Source organism: Cottoperca gobio, chromosome 15 (assembly GCF_900634415.1).
Source record: "Cottoperca gobio chromosome 15, fCotGob3.1, whole genome shotgun sequence".
In the NCBI taxonomy this organism is placed as follows: Eukaryota; Metazoa; Chordata; class Actinopteri; order Perciformes; family Bovichtidae; genus Cottoperca; species Cottoperca gobio.
The window spans coordinates 13622899-13645413 of NC_041369.1; the positions used below are offsets into that span (position 1 = coordinate 13622899).

Below are 22515 nucleotides of genomic sequence, written 5' to 3' on the forward strand. Positions count from 1 at the left end.
CAAGTTATTGTTGATTTGGGTCTTTTTAGAGGATTTATTGATTATTTATTATAAATCTTTTGGCAGAAAAGATGATCAAAAGGTGAAAACATTGTCCCCCACAAGATGTTGACAGCATGTTGACTGACACATTTCACATTATTCTGCAGGGGAGCATCAGCTCTCCTCTCTGTAATCCCACTGCAAACACTGACTGCGCAACACAAGCATCCTATGTAGAGTTCGACCTTCTCTCTCTGCCACAGCAGAGGATATATTCATCAAGTGTTGGCAAGTACAGTCCTCCAGAGTAGTTAGTATGAGTGTGTGTGTGTGTGTGTGAGTGTGTGTGTGTGATTCATGGATTTCTCCCTATTCACTCGGTGAGGCAAGTGTTGTGTATTTTGGAAATATTTGTCTGAAAACCTCACACATTCCATTTAGGAAACAGCACCACAATGAGCCCCTTGACATTAGTCCCAGAGTCCGCTAATGAGATGGACACAAACCACAGATGCCACCTGTAAATATCTAATATTTCAGCTGAGATTTAGAGACTGAACTTATTTCTCTCTGAGACATTTTTAATGAAAACTAAGAGGCATTGGAGCATGAAACACTAATAAACAAACAATGATGGATGTGTTAAAGCAATTAAAAGTACTCACCACGGATGTCTGTTGGATCCCCGTCAACGATGTTCTCATGCTCTCTCTGTGAGCCAAAGACTCTGGAGCAGAGAGAGAACAAGATCATTTTCACATTCAAGTCAAATATTTGAACGTTTGCTCAGAAATGTTCATTAACAAATATGTCAAAGAGGTTCAACAGAGGTTGCTGTAGAGATGTTATTGTAAAGGACAGAATGGAAACGCTTTTGTAGTTTGAACTTCATTCGTGGGTCAGATTTGAACTTAAGGTCACAGTTTGCATGAACAATAAGATTCAAAATTGCACGCTTTAAAAGGACATACCGGTGTTTTTGACCCTATGCTCACATTCTCATTCCTAATCTCCACAAAACTCACAACAATGTAGTCATCTATTGTCAAAGACATGGTTGTGTAAATCCAGTTTGTATCTTTTCCTATACATGTGTTGAAATGGGTTGTGGCATTTTAGATAATTCTGATGTTTGTAAACAGAGAAAAGATAGCACTGAGGAGTGTTGGCTATTTGACAACTCTTAACTATATGTATATGCAATATGCAGCCAAACATACCATTCACAGTATTGACTGTATCTACTCATTATACAAGACTCAATTCAACATATGAAGCTTTTCTGTGTTCACTGAAACTGGAGTTTATAAAACATATGAGGCAATGCTGAAGAAAATAAATCAAAACATATTATTCACAGTGATGGATTACTTCGCTCAACTACTGTAGACATACCTGGAAGTAGAGTAACGTATTTTTTGGATAGAGTGAAAGTACATGTTATTCGGTAATTACAATAACAGAATAGACTCCACTCAAAGCAAGGTAAGCTTTTCACTTTGTGTTGTGTAAACTGTGTAATGTACCTTAACAATGTCATTGAATGATGTCCGACGATCTGCAGGATGGATGCGCTGTGTGTGTGTGTGTGTGTGTGTGTGTGTGTGTGTGTGTGTGTGTCACTGCCAGCATTGTTTGCGTCCCAGAGGCTCCAGCTGTGTTTCTTTCTGCTAAAATGAACTGCAACTGGAGATGTCCCTGTGAATAATAAAACCTGGAACACGATGCTCAAAGTGTGTGTTTCAGGGGAGTTTGGACCAGTGTGTGTGTGTGTGTGTGTGTGTGTGTGAGTGTGTGTGTGTGTGTGTGGGCTTGGGCTCCATGTGGAAAAATAATTCAAATGCTTTTTTTTGTTGCATGCTTCAGACCACTAATCACAAAATGTCCCACAAACAGCAATTACACAATGTACACACGCCACGAAACGTTCACAGAAAATGACAGATGATCAGATATACATGTTAAGAAAATATTTGTACGGTGCGGAAATGACCAGAAAAAAAGGAACGGAAGGAGACGAGAAGAAAGAGCTGCATGAATGTGGATGTGTACACTGTAGTGGCCATTTATTTTTAGCTGCAACCAGAGGGTATATATGTTTATTTTCTCTTTAGTTTTGTGAAAACGAGCTTGTCCCTGATGCAAATAAGCAGGCTTTTCAGAGCTTCAAGAGTAGTCTCGCTGTCTCCTGTGTCTTCAGGAAAGTGCAGGGGTTGGTTACAGCCCTGTTATCACATTAATGCTTCATTGTCCCTACCTATAATTGCCTGAGCACATCTCAAGTCATTTGATTTCAATTTATTTGATTAATTTCACCATGCCCAAACACTAAAACAAGTCAATGACATTACAGATTAAGCTACTTCAACAACCACTTGGGCATGAATGGCATCACACACAACAGCTGGCTGTTAAGTAGGTTGTAGATAATTGTAAATGCTGCTCATTTCAAGCCATCAAAGATAATTAAAGAAGCACTTTATCAAATGGATTGTCATTCATTCCTTTTATTTACATACAGGGTCATAAAAGGCCAGAACAAATCTCAGTATACATAGTATAGTATATATAATAGCAAAATGCATACAGTCCAACGAAAAGTATGTCCAGTTTTTTAAACTTATTTTTGTAGACTGGGCATTTGTATCCATTATAATCACATTGTACTAATTACAGTAAATGCTACAACACATGTGATGGAGCTAGAAACACAAGCTCGTTGCAAAGAAAACTGTATGCAAGTACAGCAGGTCAAAGTTAAACCAGAAAGTCAGTCTGTAATGAATATTTACAGACAGTTTGGGTATTAATTGGACCTATAAGAGAATGTTTTAAACCTTTTATCTCGAACCCTCGAGTCTCCTGCCCTGTCTTTATAGAGATGTTGCTTTGATTCCAGATGTCAGCAATGAACTTGGTGACTGCAAAGTTACTATTACTAATTATTATTATCCCTGCTTTAGGGCCTTGTGTGTGTTGACAGGTGTAGAAAACAGAGACCAAGCATTTCCTCTGCCGTTATCCCTGTTTCCTCCCTGTGCTCTGCAGGATCTCATGCCTGATTCTGTTTAACATTAAAAAGCAGTTAGGAGGGTATCAATCTCAGAACACATCGGCTATCAGTCCGACGTCGAAAAGCCTCTGGGGGCAACAGCTAATGAGTTTGGCCTCTTTTACTCTCCACACAGACTGTTTACCTGGATTCAACCAAAGTCCACTCGAACGCATTTGCCATTGGTCAATACTACTTGCACTACACACGGAAATCAGAACGCCTTCGATATCAAAGTCTTGTCCCATTGCCACCATATTCTGCATTCATATGCAGGTATCTTATACAGCACCATTTATATGTGATCAGAAGTCACGTTTTCACTGAAACCACTAGTTTCCAGCCTTGGACGCTTAACATTGTGTTTCTATGTGGCATTCTGGGCTGCACTTGGGGGAGGTCCAGCACAAGAGCTGTCAATCACACTGAGGTTAAATAAACCGAGCGCATATTCATGCCAAAGCCAATAGGCGAGGCAGCGGTATTGCGGAGGGAAACATCGATTTAAAGTAGAGTCTCCAAAACTTGGCTATGCACAATAAATCAAGTGTGGCTAAAACACAGAGAAATCCTGCAGTTTCCACCATGTCTTAGCTCTTTGTCTCTTCAAAGAGCGACTCAGCACTGTGGTTTTCACAGCAGAATTTCAGAACAAATGTTGAAAATCAGATACACATGTTCAAAGGGTCTGTGCGTGAGTTGGGTTTTGTGTACAGGATGTTTGTGTTTTGAAGGGAGAGGTAGCAGTGAATCTCTCTGTTGCATCACGGTGGTTTAATGCACAATCATAACTCACCGTGATCTTGAATTTGGGCAGATGTGGATAAATGTTTGGAGTTCCTGAGTGAGCACAGACAAAGGATGGATGCCTCATGAGACTCTGCGGTACACTGCCATAGAAAAAAAAGAAAAAAAAAAGATTATACTTGACTGAATCCCTGTTATGTTAGTGTTTGTTGAGGAGGCCGAACTAAATGTGTATGTGTGTGTGATTCCAGTCACAGATGAGTGTCAAGAGCAGAATATAGGAGTAAACTTCCTCCTCTAATGTCACTACAGGCCTGATTTTTCTCCGATGCCAAGTGCTTCTCCTGAGGGGCTTCATGCTCGATGCATAACATGCAAGCACACAATTGTAAACTTCACTATAATGACTGCTCTGCGTTTGCCAGGCACCGCTGGCTCTGTGTTCCAGGAATATTTTTGACTGGCAGCGGTGCCTGGATACTGATTTTCTGTCATTTTCAGGAATAAACATTTTAACCAATCAATACCAGAAAGTGACTTTTTTTTCCCTTCTGGGCGTCCGTAACTCTGAATGAAAAGAAATTGTGGAAAAGGTAAAGCGGGCCACTTTTTTTTCTGTTTAGAGAACAAGGAATGAAAGAGCAGGAAGGGCGTGGAGGAAGTAGAACAGAGAAAGGGTCGTGCAGCCAAAGAACGAGGAATTTTCAAACTTGGAAACTTAAAACAATAGCAGCAACAACCTGTAGCAGAAAGTTGGGGGGAGAGATTTTAAGCTACAAAGGAGGTCTGTTTAAAGGGAGAGAGTAGCTTGTTAGCGTGAGAGTGACCTTTCCCCACAGGTGTTGAGATGTTTCCTCACTCCTCTGCTGTCTTTGAGAAAATATCAGCTCACTCCCACCGCACCTCCTCTGTCTCCACTCCTGTGATCAACACTAAGCCTCAATATCTGCCAGAACGTTATCACTAATTTTTGGCCTTATGAGCAGGCTATGATGGATCTACTGTTCATCTCTTATGCACACATGCTCACACATACACACGGGTACAAAAAAGCAGTGTGGACGGTCACCTCTGCAAAAAATGTACAATGAAACAAGTCAGTCTAAACTAAACCTACATTAAATGATTTGTTGGCCACTCGGGGGCAGTGCTAACATTAACAGTCCGCCGGCACCGAAGAGGAGGAGAAAATAATCTGGACAGATGAACAGCAGCAGGTCGATGCAGCGGAGAACAGGGGCAAGAGGAGGATCTCCCAGCAGGCGATGCAGAACATTGCCAAGGCCGAATTGTGTTCCCAGTCCAACCCTGTCAAGTACGTTTACACGTCTTGAACTGTGTCTGTCTGCCGTTTGGTGCTGAGCAGTTAGTGTACCAAAGTGTTCCAACTGTGAGGCTGAGTGGAGGGAGAAATGTGAGGTATGGGTCTCAATTGGCATCAAAAATAATGCACCTTGTCTAACTCACAAATCTGAACAAAGACATCCAAAATATATTTTAAGATACATTTTTGACATCCACTCTCTGAGGATGTATAGGCACTTACACTTTTAATAACTCCAGAACTTACCTGAGAATCATTACGATTTTAAGTTGTCTGTATGCATCCATTGGTACATTATAAACATGATGTGCTGCTGTAATAGCTAATTCAGCGTACCTTTAATGGTGCCAATTTGGTGTGTACCGACGATTTTGACCTTTAGTTCTGTAATTAAAATAAATAATTTGCACGGTGAAATGCTCATCATGCATATTTTAATGCTCTCCTTTGGGTTCATTAAAAGTTCTGCAGACATCACGTTGTCCTCAGAGTGGACTTTCAAAACAATTGTTGTTATTATGTATTCGTCACAGCCGTTCTTTGGACCAAACATTCTTCGGTCAGTGGAAGTCATGTTGTTTACAGAAATGGATCCTTTGGTGTAGTTAGGTTCCGGTTTTTGGTGGTACTTTATATTAAACTGAAAACCACAAAAACTGTTTTTTAAACTCAAACTTTTGTTGTCCTTAAGGCTTATTTGTAGAGAATCTAAACTGGAACCAAGTAAGTCAGTTTAAGTCCAAGCCTTTCAAATGTCAGTTTTGAGCTTTAGTTATACTGCCTCCTTTAAATAATATTGTTGAGTTCTGTGCACATTACACAAAACTCTCCCAACAGCTGCTTTCACGTTTGCCATATCAGCTTCAAAGTTGATATAATATCAATGTTGTTTACAAATTGTTCCGCTGCCCCCAAGTGGCCAAAATATCTAATTATTTTATCTCACAGGCAGATTTTCTTCACTTGCTTAACAATAGTAACATTTTAGACTAAATAAGAAGATTAAATGACTTAATGTGCATAAGTAGCAAATCATCACTAATGTTGCCACTGGTAAGGTGTGGCTCATTTTTATATTCTTTACTGTATATACTGCCCATCTAAATGACATAATTAACTATTAACTTATGTTGTCAAATACATTTAGTGGAGTGAATAGTACGATGTTTGGTTTGTAGTGGAGTAGAAATATAAAGTAGCATAACATGGAAAGTACCTCAAAATGACTTTAGTGAATGTACTTGCCAAAGTCTGAGGCAGATGGAGAGTTTACTTTCCAGTCTCGACCACCTGGAGATCCTGTACCCTGGTGACATGACCTTCTGTGGACATCCAGAGAAGTGAGTGTAAGAGAGAGACCTAGTGTTACCTCACATGACCTCTGGGCAGAGACACAGCATTGAGTTTCTAAACAACACCAGTGAACCTTGCTAGATACAAACAGCAGCCTCCAGTCACAATAATTCCCTTCATTTAACTGACACTTTATTCATCTCTTGGAGACAGTTGAAACTCTTCTCCACAGGCTTTGGGAAAACAAAATATGAATCCATTTCAATTCATAAATAATTTGATGTAAACACATAAATAGCATCAAGATAAGATATAAATTGCTCTCTCTTAGCAGCACAACCGAGGGACTTTTTGTTGATCAGGGATTACACTTACTGTCGTCTGGCACTTTCTTTGTTTACACACATCATGCAGCATTAAACATCAATGCAGGTTTAGTCTCCCCGAGGTTGGTACACATAATCTTTTACAGTTTTAGGAACACATCATATTGCACTATGAACAATCTCTCACTTGTAACAGCATAACACACATACAGTACTGGTGACTCCACGTCTCTGGACCAACTTGCTGCACTCTAAAATATTGTACAAGATAAATATATGACAAACGGGAATTTACATACAGAAATGGACTATACATCATCACTTGGCCCACAAGTTTTATCTCCTCCTCAGACAAGTGTTGGCACAGAGGTTATCTTGATAGTTAGCATGATAGAGGATCAAGGAGTTTACTGTGCTCCGTGATAATGTATTTACTGTATATCTCAATGTACATCTTTTAACGAGAATACATTTAATATCATAATCTTTACTCCCTCGGTTTTCCTCATTAATCAAAGAAGTCATTCTTGAAAGAACAAGCTACATAACGCCTTAAAATGTGGCACACAGTGCTTCTTTTTCACCTCAGCCCTAAAGGATAGGTTCAGATCGCGTCAAGGTTATTATAATACACTCCTTAGACACCCATGTCATTATTCAAATGATTATTTGATGCTGTAAACATTCCTCCCTTAATTGTTCCTGCTCTTTCGGTGCATATAGTTTATGGGAGCAACATAAAACAAGACTAAAAGTCAGTAACATTCATCCATTTTCATGTCAATCCATCCAATATTTGTTGAGATATTTTTAATATTCAGTCTGTAAAGTGGAAGGCCAACCAAAAGACCAACAGCACCATCGCTACAGCTGTCAGCATGGTTAATGTGAACTCATCGTTTAAGAACTTTAGTCACATTTCAGACTTCCCCCTGAGGATCATCATCACCCTTCTTTTTACCTCCACAATAACAACTGACATTGTTATTATTATTACAATATCATACGCTACATTATCAACACTATTCAGCACAGAACTAAACGTCATCTTCATTTTACAGAAGATACACAGCAGCGCATAGCTGTACAGACGATATGCTTTAATAGCTGCTCTGACACTTGATGCCCAAATTAGAGAGGATATCAAAACATTAGAAATGTATTTAGGAACTAATACTGGGCAACAGTAATGTTTTGGAATTAAATAGCATTATGGCATTTCCATCCACAAATTCAGCATGGATAATCATTGACAAGCATGTACAGTGCAGTTCTTCTCCTGTACAGTTCGTACACACTCGGTGTGTGTACACATGTTTGCTTTATACATTGTCCAATGAGCTCCTTTATTTGCTTATTGGCAGTGTTAAGTCAGTTTGTAACTGGTCAGTCCGTCAGCCCCAGGTTGGGTATCCATTCCACTGGGATGAAACATGAAGGCATCAAAAAGAACAGGAGGCTGAACACGAGCACAACTGCACTCAACTGCTGTGGTAAACTGTCTTTGTAGGGTCATCCCACTCATCCAGGTAGTAAAATGTCCAGATGAAATTAAACTATCCACTGAAGCAAAACATCTTAAATTCTACAACGACTTTCTAGTGAGCAGTTTAACTTCAGCATGACACTGCTCTGATAAAAGTACACAAGGCTGGTTGCAAGGCCGAGGGTTTTGCGATCATGGTGTGAGGCGAGGTCAAAGAAACAACTGAAAATGGAAAAAAAAGAATGAAAGAAGACAGAAACTATGCAAACAGAAATACAATATGCAGACACTGAAACAGGGATTATTTTTTTCCAGGTCTTTTGTTTGACGTTGTGTGGGTGCGCTGGCTATTGGCATCAACATTTTTGCTACACAATGATCATCTTTTGTCTCCTCAGCCTCCACACACATACAAGCCAGACATGATGCACTGTTTCCCACAATGAGACACAGAAAGTATGCTCCTCACGCTGCATTGTCTTGTGTGTACTGAAGATATTGTATTAGAAAGGAGCCGGGCAGTGCGGCAGTGTGAATAAGTAGTGTTATAAACACTAGGTTTCATTAAGGAGCTAGAAATGATTTGAATATACTATCTTTATCTTTAGACTCAATCTTTTTGGTGATTTTTCTTTCAGAAGTGCAGAACTTCGTCAGTCTGACCCTAGAGGGAGCTACAACTGTGTTTCACTGATACAATAACACAAAAACTGACCCCTATCTTTCTGATAATACATAACAAATGACAGATGGTACCAATGAACTGAGATCCTTTGATGATAGAAAAGTTTCTAATCTGAAATATTCATCTGCATCAACATCTCTCAGTATGTCTCAATGTTGTCGTGTGCATGTCAGATACAAACATCTTCTAAATGTCTATTTCTTTTTATTTGTATCATTAGTAATGATATGCATCTACATCAGTAGTATAGACATAGTAATAGAGGTTCAGGTATTGTATGTATGTACACACTTCCAGGGAATCTAGCGCAGGCTCCAGGTCGACTCCAACTCCACATCTGCCAGAATCTGTGTAATGGAACGCATGGCCACTAGCCACAGGTGTGTGTGTGTGTATGCATGTGCATGCATGTCCCCTCGCTACTGTCTGTATGAGTACCTGGGCACGGTTGTGTACATTTGTATGCATATGTGTGTGTGTGTGTGTGTGTGTGTGTGTGTGTGTGTGTGTGTGTGTGTGTGTGTAGGAGTGTGACCTACAGCTGTGATGTGGATCACTACTATCCACTGCTGTGAATGGGAAGGATAAATAATCCAAGGTGCTCTCTGATATCGAAGCCAAATGCATGTGAACAGAGCATAGAACCGGGCAGTTCCACAGCAGGCCCAATTTGCCAGCATTTAAAGCAGCTTGACCCTAACCACCTGACATGAATGCAATCATTCAGCGAGACCGGAGAACATTGGGTCTCCCTGGAGGCCGGTAGTTTTCCTCCTTCCAGATTTTCAGAGCTGCTACACAGACCTAAGACTACACTACCATAGTAATAGTGAAAACAATCAAGCATTGACATCCAGTCTAATCAAGAATAAGCCTGGTGAATCAGCTCTGCGACAGAGATGCTGTGAGTCATGGAAACAGGCGTGATGGAATAAGAGAAAAGGCAATGGAAAGATTGGAAGAAAAGAAATCATGATAATGTTGGTTTGGATAGCTGGTGGACAGTGAAAGATATTCCCCCCGGATGTTGGCATGTGTCTACTGCCTACGTGTGGGTTCTGCTGCACTTGTTTTTATTCTGTTATCCAGTGTGCAAGCCAGATACTGTTCTTGAGGTGGTACGTCGTAGGCCCCAGCAGGGAGCGTGTGAGTGCTGTGGATCACCTCCTCGCCTTTTTTGTTCTCCACTTGTCTTAGAACCTGGTGCTCTCATGTTTCAGCATGCGGATGTTGGTAAGCGTCCCGCTGCCCCTGTGGTGGTACCCGTAAGCCTGGCGCTGCCCCTCCAGTCACCGAGCACTGCTGCCTGCCGACGACAAGCTGCTGCTGGGACTGGAGCTGCCCGAGCCCCGGTCTTCAAACACACTGATCTCTAGCTGAGGACACGGAGAATGTCAAGGATCATCATGATTGAGCGTATTCAAATACAGGGTTGAGAAAGTGCTAGCGCATACAATTCCAAAACCTCCCCACAACAGCTCTGGATCCTGTCATATTAAAACCCTCTGCTCACTTATATGCGAAAAGCTCGAGCAGACCATAAAATATATCTTTTTGTACTTCTCACACTTTATTTTTCATCCCAGAGCGTTGTCATGTTCATGTTGGAGTGTACAACCCAAACAACTGATCTCAGATGAGGTGTGTATGAGGAGACACTGCTACTTAGAGAGGTCAGTGAATGACATGAATGAAAAGAAAAACACACAACAAGTCACTGTGTGTGTGTGTGTCTGCTGCTTTCCTCCCTCTGCATCCTGTTGCTTTCTCATTGGATACTGCTTGTCCCCTGTCTCAGACTTGTCTCCAAGGTGCTCTGAATACAATTGCATCTTGTTTTTGCTTGAAAGGGATTGTAGAATCTGGAACAGCTCTCAATGTTTAAAAAAATGTTGATCTCAAAGTGATAGAAGTGAAACACATGTTGTGCTGTTCTTTGGGAGAATGAGGTGACTAGCCTCCACAAACAGAGACCATATTGTATAGAGGTGTATTAACTAATGGGTTGGTCCGATGACTTGGAGCTTGTTCTTTGAGCCAGGTCTATGTGATGGTCTACTGGATACATTCTCTCTCTCTCCTTCTACCTTTTAACTACATGAGGAGCTGTGCTGGGATCACTCTGACTGATGAAGAGAGATTCACAAAGAGCTTTCTTCTGAAAACTAAAAGAACATACAATGAGTTACGTGAAGAGTTAGAAACGATTCATTAAGAGTTTGAACTCAACTTCTTTTGAAATGATAAAAGGAACAAGATGTCCTTAGGAAATACAACACAGCATCACAAGTGCATACTTAGGCTGCTGCTGATTTATCACATCACACCGCTTCTGTTTCACCTTTTCTCATTAAAGGACATAGCATGCTTTTTCAGTCCTGCCTTGCTTTAAATTTACTCCTGGGAATGACAGTTGGCCATTGAACAGCTCCTCTGCAGCAGCTGGAGTTTAAGTGCCTTGTTCAAGGGCACCTGGATGGTAATTTATGAGGAAGATGAGGTATTTCTTATTCATTTATCCAATCCAGATGTTTCTAGTAATTCCAGTGATTCTAACTGGTGACCTTTGACCTCTTGAAGTAAGCCAGGTTTCTGCAACCTCTTGACTACTGCCCCTCACTAGCTGTCCCATTTGGGCCTTTCTATATGTGTTACACACTTAATGCAGCAGATGAGCAAAGGATACAACCCTCATTCCTCTCTCTACGGGGTCTGTGAGCAGCAGACCTCTGGGAGCGTAGATCTTCTCATTCTGCTCCTGGATGTAGCCTGTAATCTTCTTTAGCACCTGCAGGGGGGAGAGGGGGGGGGGGGAAGAGGCGTTAGAAAAGGACAGAGGTACATTTAGAGATAATCGAGATTTGATAAGAGCCATTGGAGGCTAATGAAAACCTAAAAACTTGAGCAGATCATGTGACCTAGAAGAAAATAATCTAAACAGACATTCAATTGGGGATCCATTACCTTCATATTGCTTTTCAAAGTTCACTCTGCGTTACATGTGATAACCATGCACCTAAAAGAGGCTTAACAAGGGCAGAGCTGCAGATACTTTAACATCTCCCTGGGCCGTCTTGGGTGGAAAAAATTATAAAAATGGAAGAAATGAGTTTGCAGTCCTGCGCATAGTTAGCAAACAGCACACGGTACTGACTCTCTCGAGTCATTGTCCGTCTTTATTTTTCCTGAACATTATAATCTAAACTCAGAAGTAATTTCATTACGCTCTCAGTAAGGCAGTTATTTTTATAAATAGTTCCAATCCACTTATGTCAAGCAAGGCTGTATGAATTGAATTACTAAAATTGACGAACTTGAGCCTTTCTCTTTTTGAAGTTTTTCATTTGGAAGCTTGAATTCCTAATTCCAAAGATGGCTCTCCCAAGCTAAATGTCATGCCTTGGTTAACCGTCGGGGCAATTTGGAAACACTCTAAAATGTGAGGTGGACAGTTTATTTGGATTGTATTGGCTCTGGACTTATTTCTCAGTTTTGCAAGTGAGTATTGCATCAAATGTGCTGAAAACCACAGAGCAGCAGTGGAGTGAAGCTGAGCACCACGTTCAGACTTTGGCACACCATTTCAAAGAAGCATGCCTGTATACATCATTCTCCTATGCATTACAACTGCACACACAGTTTGCCCTGGAGACTGGGAGAGTGTTAAAGACAACCTAAGTACTGTGCAGCAGTCCCATCTTGCTGCTGATAGCAACCAAATGACTGCTGACTGATGCCCTGTGATGCTAAATGGACAGATGTTAGCCACAGTGGCATCATTAGAGCAGCTTATTCAGCCTCAGCTATGCCCCCGTGGACATCAACAATGCTGATGTGCCATGCCTCTCCTAAACTCTGCCTAATCATGTCAATCAGCTAAAATCATGCTCCACTGGGCCTCATGTACACTGAGAGAGCTGTGACCACTCCTAAAAAGGAAACGCAATCTTATGCACATCTGCGTGTCTGTTCTAAAACAACACATATTTGTATCACTTAAAGAAAGTTCACAGCATTACATACTGTATATTAAAGCAAAATGCTGTCTTTTTGCAACTTAATTCCTATTGGTTTAGCATTAATTTCTATTCTTGAAACACAGCAACATTGATCAAATGAAGCAACTACTTGTGTTTCTTTCCCAGTCTGACTTCTTTTTAGCAATTCATTGTTAAAACTATCCTTTGAAGTACGCTGTGTTGGGATGAAACACTTTTGTGTCTGATATATTGAACATGACAGATTCACTTCCACTTTTGTAAGTTAACTAAAGGTCACTGCAACACTCAGCTTTAAGAGATTAAAACAATAGAGAGTAAGCAACACACTGAGCTGCGCTCCTCAGGGATGTCAAAGGCCTGTTACAGCTGCAGGCACAGCTGCTAATATGGTGACCCCTGCTAGAGGAGACTAAAACCACAGAAGAATGCTTCTCTCTGTCTCAAATTGGAAGAAGAAGAAGAAAAAGAAGAATAAGATACTTTTCCAATGAAATGTCTGGAAAATGTTAAAATTGTGGAGCAAACTAGACTTGAAATTCCTCAGTGAAAAGCCATGAGAAGGCAGTGGTTTGCTCCATTGCGCTGCTTTAAATCAGTCAGATCTATGTCAAGTACACCTAATCAGAAAGCAATCAATATTCAGCTTGGAACAATGACAGTATCTACGCAAACACATTACAAACTGTGTCTTTTTTTTTAATAAACTCCATCCAAAGAGTATAATGCATCATAGAGAAGAGACACACAGAGCCCTGACTAATTATTTATTGTGGTCCAAAAGGTCAATCATTTCACTGCTGGCGAGCTCTCAGGGCAGCTCAATCCTCTTCAGCGAAACAATATGACAGTCAAGTATACAAGCTGTGCCACTTTTGTAGTGGCATGTCAGTGACAGACCTTTGGGGAAAAGCTTGGAGAGTGTGTGTATATCGCCTAAGAAGCAAAGATGTCACAGTCTGTTTCACATGCATGCCGCCAGTGTTTATTCTTCTGTTAGAATGAAAGTTGTTTATGTCACCAAGTGCAATATAAAGGGAATTATGTCCCAAATGTGCAGGAACATTCTTCTGAATAATAGAAGAACAAAACATTGGAGATGGAGGGCACATAGTATGCGTAAGGGAAGCTTTGTGAATGCTTGTGTGCACATGTATCTGTTCTGACATGCTGGGAGCAATCAGTGTCCTTTGATAGGATGAGATGGAAGCATCAAGGGCTCTGGGTGCTCCAATGAATCTGCACACTGATCCACGCTCACTGGTGTGTGGCCTCCTTATCAGCACACACAGAACGTACGCATACAAACAGCATCAACTTGGGTGGGTATATTTGATCATCGTGAGTCGTAACATCATTCAGCCAAGATGATTAAGTTAAACAAGTAAATAAACAGCTTTCCTGTGGGGTTGATAGCATCTTAGCATCGCAATGGAGCGGCACCCAGCTGACAGGGAGATGAAAGGAGCCTCAGACCAGGCCGTTTGTGCATGGCTTCATGACAGCAACAAGTCCTTTTGTGTTTCTTGGTCAAGCTCCAAGTACCCCTGTACTGCATTGATAAAGAAATGTTTACAAAACGCAACAAGACTAGGGAGATGAATGTTGTGGGTGACAGCCATCTGAACACAGAGGCATGCTGGGACGTCACGCCACTCCAGTTTCATCTAAAACACCGGCAGGTACCGACAAAGTCACAAGAGGATTAATCAAACTCACTGTGTATGTGTCTGTGATTGTGTTATGTGTGTGCGCTTGTTCCATCTCATGTAGCGACAAGCTGCAACAGAGAGATTAAATCACCTGCCCTTTCTCAAGATGGACATCTTGGTTTTGCTGAAGGTAAATGTCCTGTTACAGGTAGCATGCCATGCCTTGCGCACCAAAACACAGGTGTAGGCTTAAAAGCGGGTTTTCAAAAGCTAGTGCACGGACAGCTGCGGGGAAGATGGAATCAGATGGTAGATCCTGTTTTTTGGCGCTGCTGCCCCGTGTCAGTGGGTGTAAATAACTATGTGTTCTCATCTCAGAGAGCCATACTGCATAATAACAAACCAAAAATGCTTCTGTGTGTGAGAGAGAGCTGGATTTGATTAAAAACGGACACATATGGCAGTAAATAAGTCCTGTGGATGGGCAGTGGCGTTAATAAGAACCAGCTGTAAATAAATAATGGTTGAGCTGAAATATTCCTAAAACGGCGCACCCTAAGAGGATCCAGATCCACTCAATTACCTTGATGTCTTTAATATTTTAATAATCAAATTATTGAATGTTTGAATATTTATCACGTGAGCACACATGGATTTCTTGCAGGTGTTCCGGTTTCCTTCTTACATGCATGATATTTGCACCATATTTGATCAATTAGTGATTTCTTTCTGTGTTCACAGACAGTGCACTGCGACAAACAGTGTTTTTTTTGCCTTAATGCTTCATTAGGTTGCTCTGCAGTCCATAAATTGTCCTAACAGAGTAACGATCAAGGTTTCTACAGAAGATCTATTTTAGCTGCGGAAGAAAAGGAAACACTGAGTAGCCATATTAAAACAATGCCTATAAAAATAAAGCTAGGTGTGCTCTCAAGAAATCTTCAAGTTTTAAAAGCTGTTGAGGCTTGAAGGAATAATTCATCTTTTGGGAAACATTTGCTCTCTTTCCAAGAGAAGTTGAAAAGGTCAATACCACTCTCAGGACTGTGCGTTATATATAGACCTAGAGCCAGAAGGCAAAAGGCTTCTTTTTCACAGCAGACATTTTGACTTGTCTCAGTAGGAAAAGCACAGGTGTTACTAACAACACTAAAAATGACTCTGTTCTATTCAAGTGTCTCAGTAAGTCATGACACTGTGACAGTGAGCCAGCATGCACAATACCAGGACCCTGAAACTGAAGCAGCTAAATGGAATTAATAATTGTATTATTTACACCTGTGCTTTTCCTACTGAGAAATACCAAAAAGTCTTGTGTGAAAAATACCCATTGGCCAATCTTCGCTAAAAACCTGGAAGCGGGGGGAAACAGCTGGACGGGCAATGTCCAAAGTAAATGTTTTGCCTCCTAACCCCTCTAAAGCTCACCAATAAAAATGTCAATGTGTGGTTACGTGGTGTAACTATTTCCCGACAAACAACAGTTTATCCATCCATTGTTACAGCACAAATTTCCCAAAACTAATTTGCAGCCATCTTTGCGATGATTAAACCTCTTCGTGCAGGTAAAGGCTCTTTCTGGTCCACAAGTGGTATATGGCCATTTTGTGTGCTTTTATTATTTTATTGCATTTAGGTGTACATGGGTTTATTACAGTACCTTCTCATAGCGTGTTTCCATGCAGAGGAAGACGATATACGCTGTTGCACAAGCCAGACATCCTTCCAGGTATGACTGACCTCCAATTTTTTCTGCCTCCACATAATAAGAGTTTAGGGTCTTCACCGTCTCCTCGAGCAAGGTTCGCTCAATCTACTTACAAACACAAACAAACATCCAGGTAGAGATATAGAGGCATGCACACACCATAAGGACTGTGAAAGTGTTCTGGCATTAACAGTGGGAACAAGCTGTTCAGCTATGAAACAGCCTGCCAAACATACCAGCTGCATTCTGCTCAACCCATAGTACTCCTACTTTGTCACACAATTTATCAACACACCTCACTTGAAGACTAAAAAGAAACTTGAGGCTAAAATTAAAATTACGGACAAGTGTAACAGCAGTGGGCAGAAGTTTGAGCTTCTGACAGAGAACATTAAAATGTTTACTAATGGTCCCTTTGCACTGACTGCTTCAGATACTAATTACTAGAAAAATCCACAATAATAAAAAAAACACAGCTAACTTTCTCCCAAAGCGTAAAGTGAGTGTGTAGCATTAGGGCTTCATTAGCTTCACCTTTCTTCTGAGCACACGCAGAAGATTTTTAATACATGTGTAATACTTATTCTGCTTTTGTCTGCTGAGTTAGAACTGCATTAGAGGTCATGCTGAAGAATTTAGTATCCATTTGTGGATTGGGTGGAAATACTGCACAAGTTTAAGTTAATGCACAAGCCAATATCCATCATTCAGGGTGTAGTAGTGGTATTAAGCTCTATTGAGCCATCCCTCTCTGTGTTGGAGAGTGTAGGTGTTGTTTCAGGTGACTTGGGCTTTTGTCAACATACTAGATTTTGCCTGCATGTGTATATGTGAGTGTGTTTGTGTTTGTGTTTGTGCTCACCCTGTTGTCGAGCTCTGAGGGGAACTTGGCCTGGAAGCGGCAGATGGTTCCTTCGCTGTAGTCTCTCTGTACAAACACCTTAGTGACCAGCGATGCACTGTGCCTCAGCTCCTGAAGGTTGTGAAACTGAGCAGTTACACAACAGGGGAAAAGCACACATGGTAAATTTGTGGTCCAAAATACATTTATATTCATGCAGGTAGCAGGTAGCAGGTAGCTTTGATGTTTCTTAGAGTGTAGTGATCTTAGATCTGGTGCCAGATTCAGAGAATATAAATCTTTTCTTGACAGAAAATTCCAGTCTGATGAAAAACCATCTCGCTACATAAAGTTATCCAAATTTTCCTGCTTTTAAATATTTTTACTTGACAACACAGGTGCAACCGGGCTTCACAGTGAGAGAATGGCACTATGTTACTACGTCAACAGCAGCACAGGCACAGTTAGCACTCTCACTGCATTCTTCCAGCATCAATAGGCCCAATTGCAGTAATAACACTTTGAATGTGGGGTGTGTTTTACACCCAAACAGTTATTCCCCTGAGAAAAATACAGCAGCAACCAAGTGGGCCAGTGTAACTTGCCCCCTGCCGATGTAAATTACTCCTCTCCAGAGGATGGCAATTAGAAATACAGTAGGAGTGTAAAGGGAGGGAGAGGGGGGTGACTGAAAAGGCGATGCATAAACAGAGTGAAAACAGAAAGAGAGGCAAGTTTTCATTTAAGTTTTTTTTTATAAAACTCCATATTTCATAGAAGGTGTTCAACACACGTTGGCTTATTATATTCACTACATTTTATTCTATGGATAGTCTGGCTAGCTACTGCAGTTTTGATATATTTGAAGTCTCTGTTTATGAGGTTGCCTGCATGTATGAGCAAGAGAGTCATTTCCAGGTAAGCAGACATAGTACAGTGCCAGCCTTTCATCTCTATATAGAGTGTATCATTCACAACCAATAATAGCATCCAAGCTGCTATTTTTGTCAGCCAAAAGCCAAAATCATCTCCAAACTAATAGATCTTTCTGTCTGCAGGAGCTTTTAATATCCTTGTGCCTTCTCCATCTCTCTGACACTACCCCCCCCCCCCCCCCCCCCCCCCCCCCCCTCCTCCTCCCTCCCCGTCCTCCCGGCGCTATCTTCGGGACATCATGATGAACAACAAGTCACTCTATTAATAGAAGCAATTATCAGCACACAATAGAGAATCATTTATCCAAGTTAGAATCAGTTGACCAAGAGTGAGATTCATTAAGATTTATAAAGGTACTTTGTTCCAAACTGGGAGAATGTGTGTGGTTGTAGAGGTCTTGCAATCACATTTCTACTTGAGTAGGTTGAACTTGTTTACTTCAAATAGGTATTAGCACCATTAAACATCATATGTCTATGTCTATGGATTTTCATGCTTTCAGGTTTGTTAAAAAAGAAAAGCAGGGGAAAGAGTACGGAGAGACATACAGACAGACGAAAGGAAGGAAAAAAGAAAAGTAGGGTGGAAAGAAAAGGAGCTTAAAAGCATTGGAAGAAAGACATGAGAAAACATAGAAGTCACTAAGGAAGGACATCAGATGGATAAGGAAAGATGTGAGGAAAGGCAGAGGAAAGGTAGGGAGGAAAGAAAGATGGAAAGAAAGTTAAGAAAGGAGGGGCTAAGGAAAGAGAGGAAGAAAGAAGAAAAAATGCCGACATTTTAGTTGACAGGATTCCAGTCCAGAGAGAGTTAAACTCAGCAGCTCGCCCTGCACTGTGCAATGCATTACAATCTAGCCAGTGGGACATCAACGTGTGTTTTGGCTTGCTTTTGACCTACTGACCTCTGTCTTACATCTCTGTGCTACATGTAGTTCGCAGCTGAGCAAAGCAGGAAGGAGTCGTGAGGCTCTGTGGCGTCCAATCAAACACTGAGTCCATTTATTTGTCCAAACACACAATGTCTGAGGACATCTCTCCCACCACTTCCCTGATATTAATGAACTTGGAAACTTGTGTTCCAAAGTTTAAACAGACTGTTCCAATGGGGATGTCGTGGTTAAAGGTCAAAACTGATGCAACTTACAACATGTTGTGCGAACCAGTGTATTCTGCGTCATTTCGTGTCATGTTCTGATGGTTTGTAGACGCGTGTCGTAGCAGTAGTTACATTGTGAGAATTTGGTTCTAAATTGGCTACCCCCTCACAGGTTACTGCCAAAATCCTATTAAAAGGACATCATAAACTATTTATTTAGTCATGTGGTATTGATGTAACATGCAGAGCCATCTTGTCAGCCTTTAAGAGAAATGTTTTCTGTTAGCAGCTGATGTTTACTTTCCTGCGTGGGAGATCAGGGTTCAAAACCAGCCTATTACTTTGTCTAAGTAAAGTACACCAGCAGAAGGCAATGTTACAATGTCATAATGATCACACAGGACTCTGTTAAGAAGCTCTGCATCATGCGGCCCTGTCTGACTTCTCCTTCCACCCACTCCTTTATCACTTTTAGTTTGGTTTGCACAATGATTAAATGCACAAGTGAAATAAAGACAGTGTAAGTAAGTTAAATAAGGAGAACTTATCACCAGTAAAGAGGATCACATAAAAACACATCGCTTTAAGCAAACAGAAGATAGAAACAAATGAACATAACAGCTCGTACAAAGTACAAAATATTAAGCATTTATTATTTTTTGAGCCAGGGTGAAGAACCAAACTACTCTACATTGATTCAAACCAGAAGTAAAAGATGATACATGATGCATGGCCTCTCATGTAACTAAGATAAAACACTAAAACATATTTTATATTTTATATTTTCCTACTCTGATACCCTCTCCCTATCTATTACTCCCAGCTTGGATCTGTGGGTCTGTGTTACTCTTATTGCAATGACATGTTTCGTAGTCTCGTCACTCTGACTCAAGGAACATATAGCGACAGCACAGGCGAGTGCTGCCAGTGGGCAAACATTGCAAAGGGCACACACACACAATTACAGCATGCACAGTAAATACACTCAGAGTTGGACGTTGCATTCTCGTCTCTGAGCTCTTTCTGCGTTTTTTCTTACTTTCAGCTCTCTTTTTTCATCTCTTTATATTATTACTGGTTTCCTGCCATTGTGAGCAGCATTCTACATGTTTGCTGCCAAGCTGAGCTAGCCAAAGGTCTATAAATCAATGACGTTTAGACAGTGTTGACAAAACAGTCAACTTTCCATGACATCTAGGTGGGAGATCAGTGACTGTGGGGCCAAAGCTGGAAGAGTAAATGTCTTTTGCATAAACATAGAACATTGTATCAGTAGAGAGGTGAGCCTGTGCCAGCTTCTGAGATGATTACTGCTTCGACACATTATTCAACAGTGTAATACTCGAGCTAGGGCGAGCATACAGACTGAGAGGAGGATCTGGAAGTAGTGGACTTAATGGATCCAGACACTGTCCATGCAGCACAAACAGTCTGCAGTATGAGCTGAGTGTTACTCAGTCACTTATTGTGGTTATTTGCTGACTTGGCATACAATAAATGTCATAGAATTAGTTCTAATATAATATTAGACAGAGAATAAGAGAGTGAGAGAGGCAGCTGGATGAAAGCATGGATGGGAAATAATTGGTGCTGCTCATCTCAAACTCCAATCACTGATGGTTACAAACTGCAGCAGCCTGTTTACATTAAATATGTCATGGATAATTGATGGGACTTGGACATAAAATCTTTCCTGGTTGCACACACTGGATGTGTTTGTGTGCATGTACGTGCTCTGTTTGTGTGCATGCGTGTGTGTGCATGCGTGTGTGTGTGTGTGTGTGTAATTGATGGGGCTTGGACCGGAATGCTGGCAGATCACCAGAGGAAATCAGGGACACTCTGCCAATGTCTTGCAGGCTCAGAAGAAATCTGGCCAGAATCCTGGCCAGTTTACTGTCCACTGCACCTTTACCTGCAGCACCATTAAGCTTGAATTACAACTTCACTCATAAATTGGATGGTTTAGTATACCCCGAATACATATCAACACACACACACACACACACACACACTTACATTCATGTATGCACATAATGCTTGCACAAGTGTAAGCTGGCTCACATTTGCAAAGTAACTGCTGTCTCCTTTAGTGAGATCATTATTATGATAACTAAGGCAGCTATGTCTTCAGCATTATGGTTACATCACCAAGGACACAAAGGGGGGCGAGAGAAAGACGTGCTGCTGGCCTGAGAGCTACCAGACATTACTGAGGCTAAAAATACATCAGCAAACACTGTTTGGAGTAGTTGTACTATGACACTGCTTGTACAATACTACACCTGTAATGGACTCTTCTGCGTAGTGCTTTATATAGCTGACGATCATGTTGATTTATTAAAGGCATGAAGAGAGCTGGGTATGGAAAGATCATTCACTATGTGACTTAGTGATAATGCAAGGACAAAGCTCTGCCAAGCCAATTTAAAAGTATGACAGAGGGAAAGACAGAGAGGCTGTCCCTGTCCATGGTGCTGACTGCTCCATCATCATCACCACGCTCATCAGCCTCCTCAGCTTTGAGCCTACTGGATATTATCTACCTAAAGGACATTGGTTTCTTACTAGACAATGCAAGAAAAAACAATATGTATGATAAAAAGAAAAGAAAAAAAACTCTATGAATATCTGCCTGTAATTACAGAGCTCAAAAAGTGGGATGAAAGTAAGTGAAATTGAAGCATCTGGATGAAAGATATTTGAAGATAACGTGACATATTGGAGTTCAAATTCACAGGAAGCCAGGTCCAGTCGGTTGATGTGTTTGAATTAAGATTCACCACGATAAACCACAGCAATCGGAGGCACAGCAGACAAGACATTCAGTTTACAAGGCTGCATTTCTTAGAAAAAACGTAGGTACAGAATCATTTTTCGGGTTTTGATCATGAAATACTAAAAGAAAAAGGCAGCGGAAGAGCTCAATTTCTTACCTCTGTCGCCATATTGCAGTACGAGGGTGTACTGTAGAGGATCTGTCCCGTGCTGAAAGCGACTACCGTTTGCTCGTGCTGTGTGGGAATACGCGACTGTAGAGCTTTGGCAGAAAACCGGAGGCAAGAGCGCGCGTGCGTTTGCGTGACTGAGCGCGCACCCAGCGAGTGTTATCGCGGGATGGAGAGCGGGTGGAGGGGTTTGCTAATTACATAATAATTTTTAATAATGCATAAACCACATATTCAGTCCACAAGGTCAGTCTCTCAAAACCCAAACAAGTGATAAGTGAAGTGTTCGTGGTTTATTTAGGCTGAGGTTTCTTTTTGGTGAGTTATTAATAATTTAATTATCAATAATTCAAATAAAGTGCCTTAGTTTCGGTTTCTATATGTGACCAGTCCACGCCCAACAACAACAACACTTTCTTCACTAAAAGGTAAGAGAACT

The 22515-nt window shown here is 41.1% G+C and overlaps 1 protein-coding gene across 1 annotated transcript; it reads right to left on the reverse strand.

The window, feature by feature from the left end:
- Window positions 1-6575: 6575 nt before the first annotated feature.
- golga7bb (golgin A7 family, member Bb) lies at window positions 6576-22169 on the reverse strand. The gene is made up of 5 exons (XM_029450520.1): window positions 22065-22169; window positions 17116-17241; window positions 16206-16358; window positions 11582-11683; window positions 6576-10271 (listed from the first exon to the last, which is right to left on the reverse strand). Exons 1-5 carry the CDS (start codon window positions 22074-22076, stop codon window positions 10185-10187), a joined length of 480 nt encoding a protein of 159 aa, XP_029306380.1. The 5' UTR covers window positions 22077-22169; the 3' UTR covers window positions 6576-10184.
- Window positions 22170-22515: the final 346 nt, after the last annotated feature.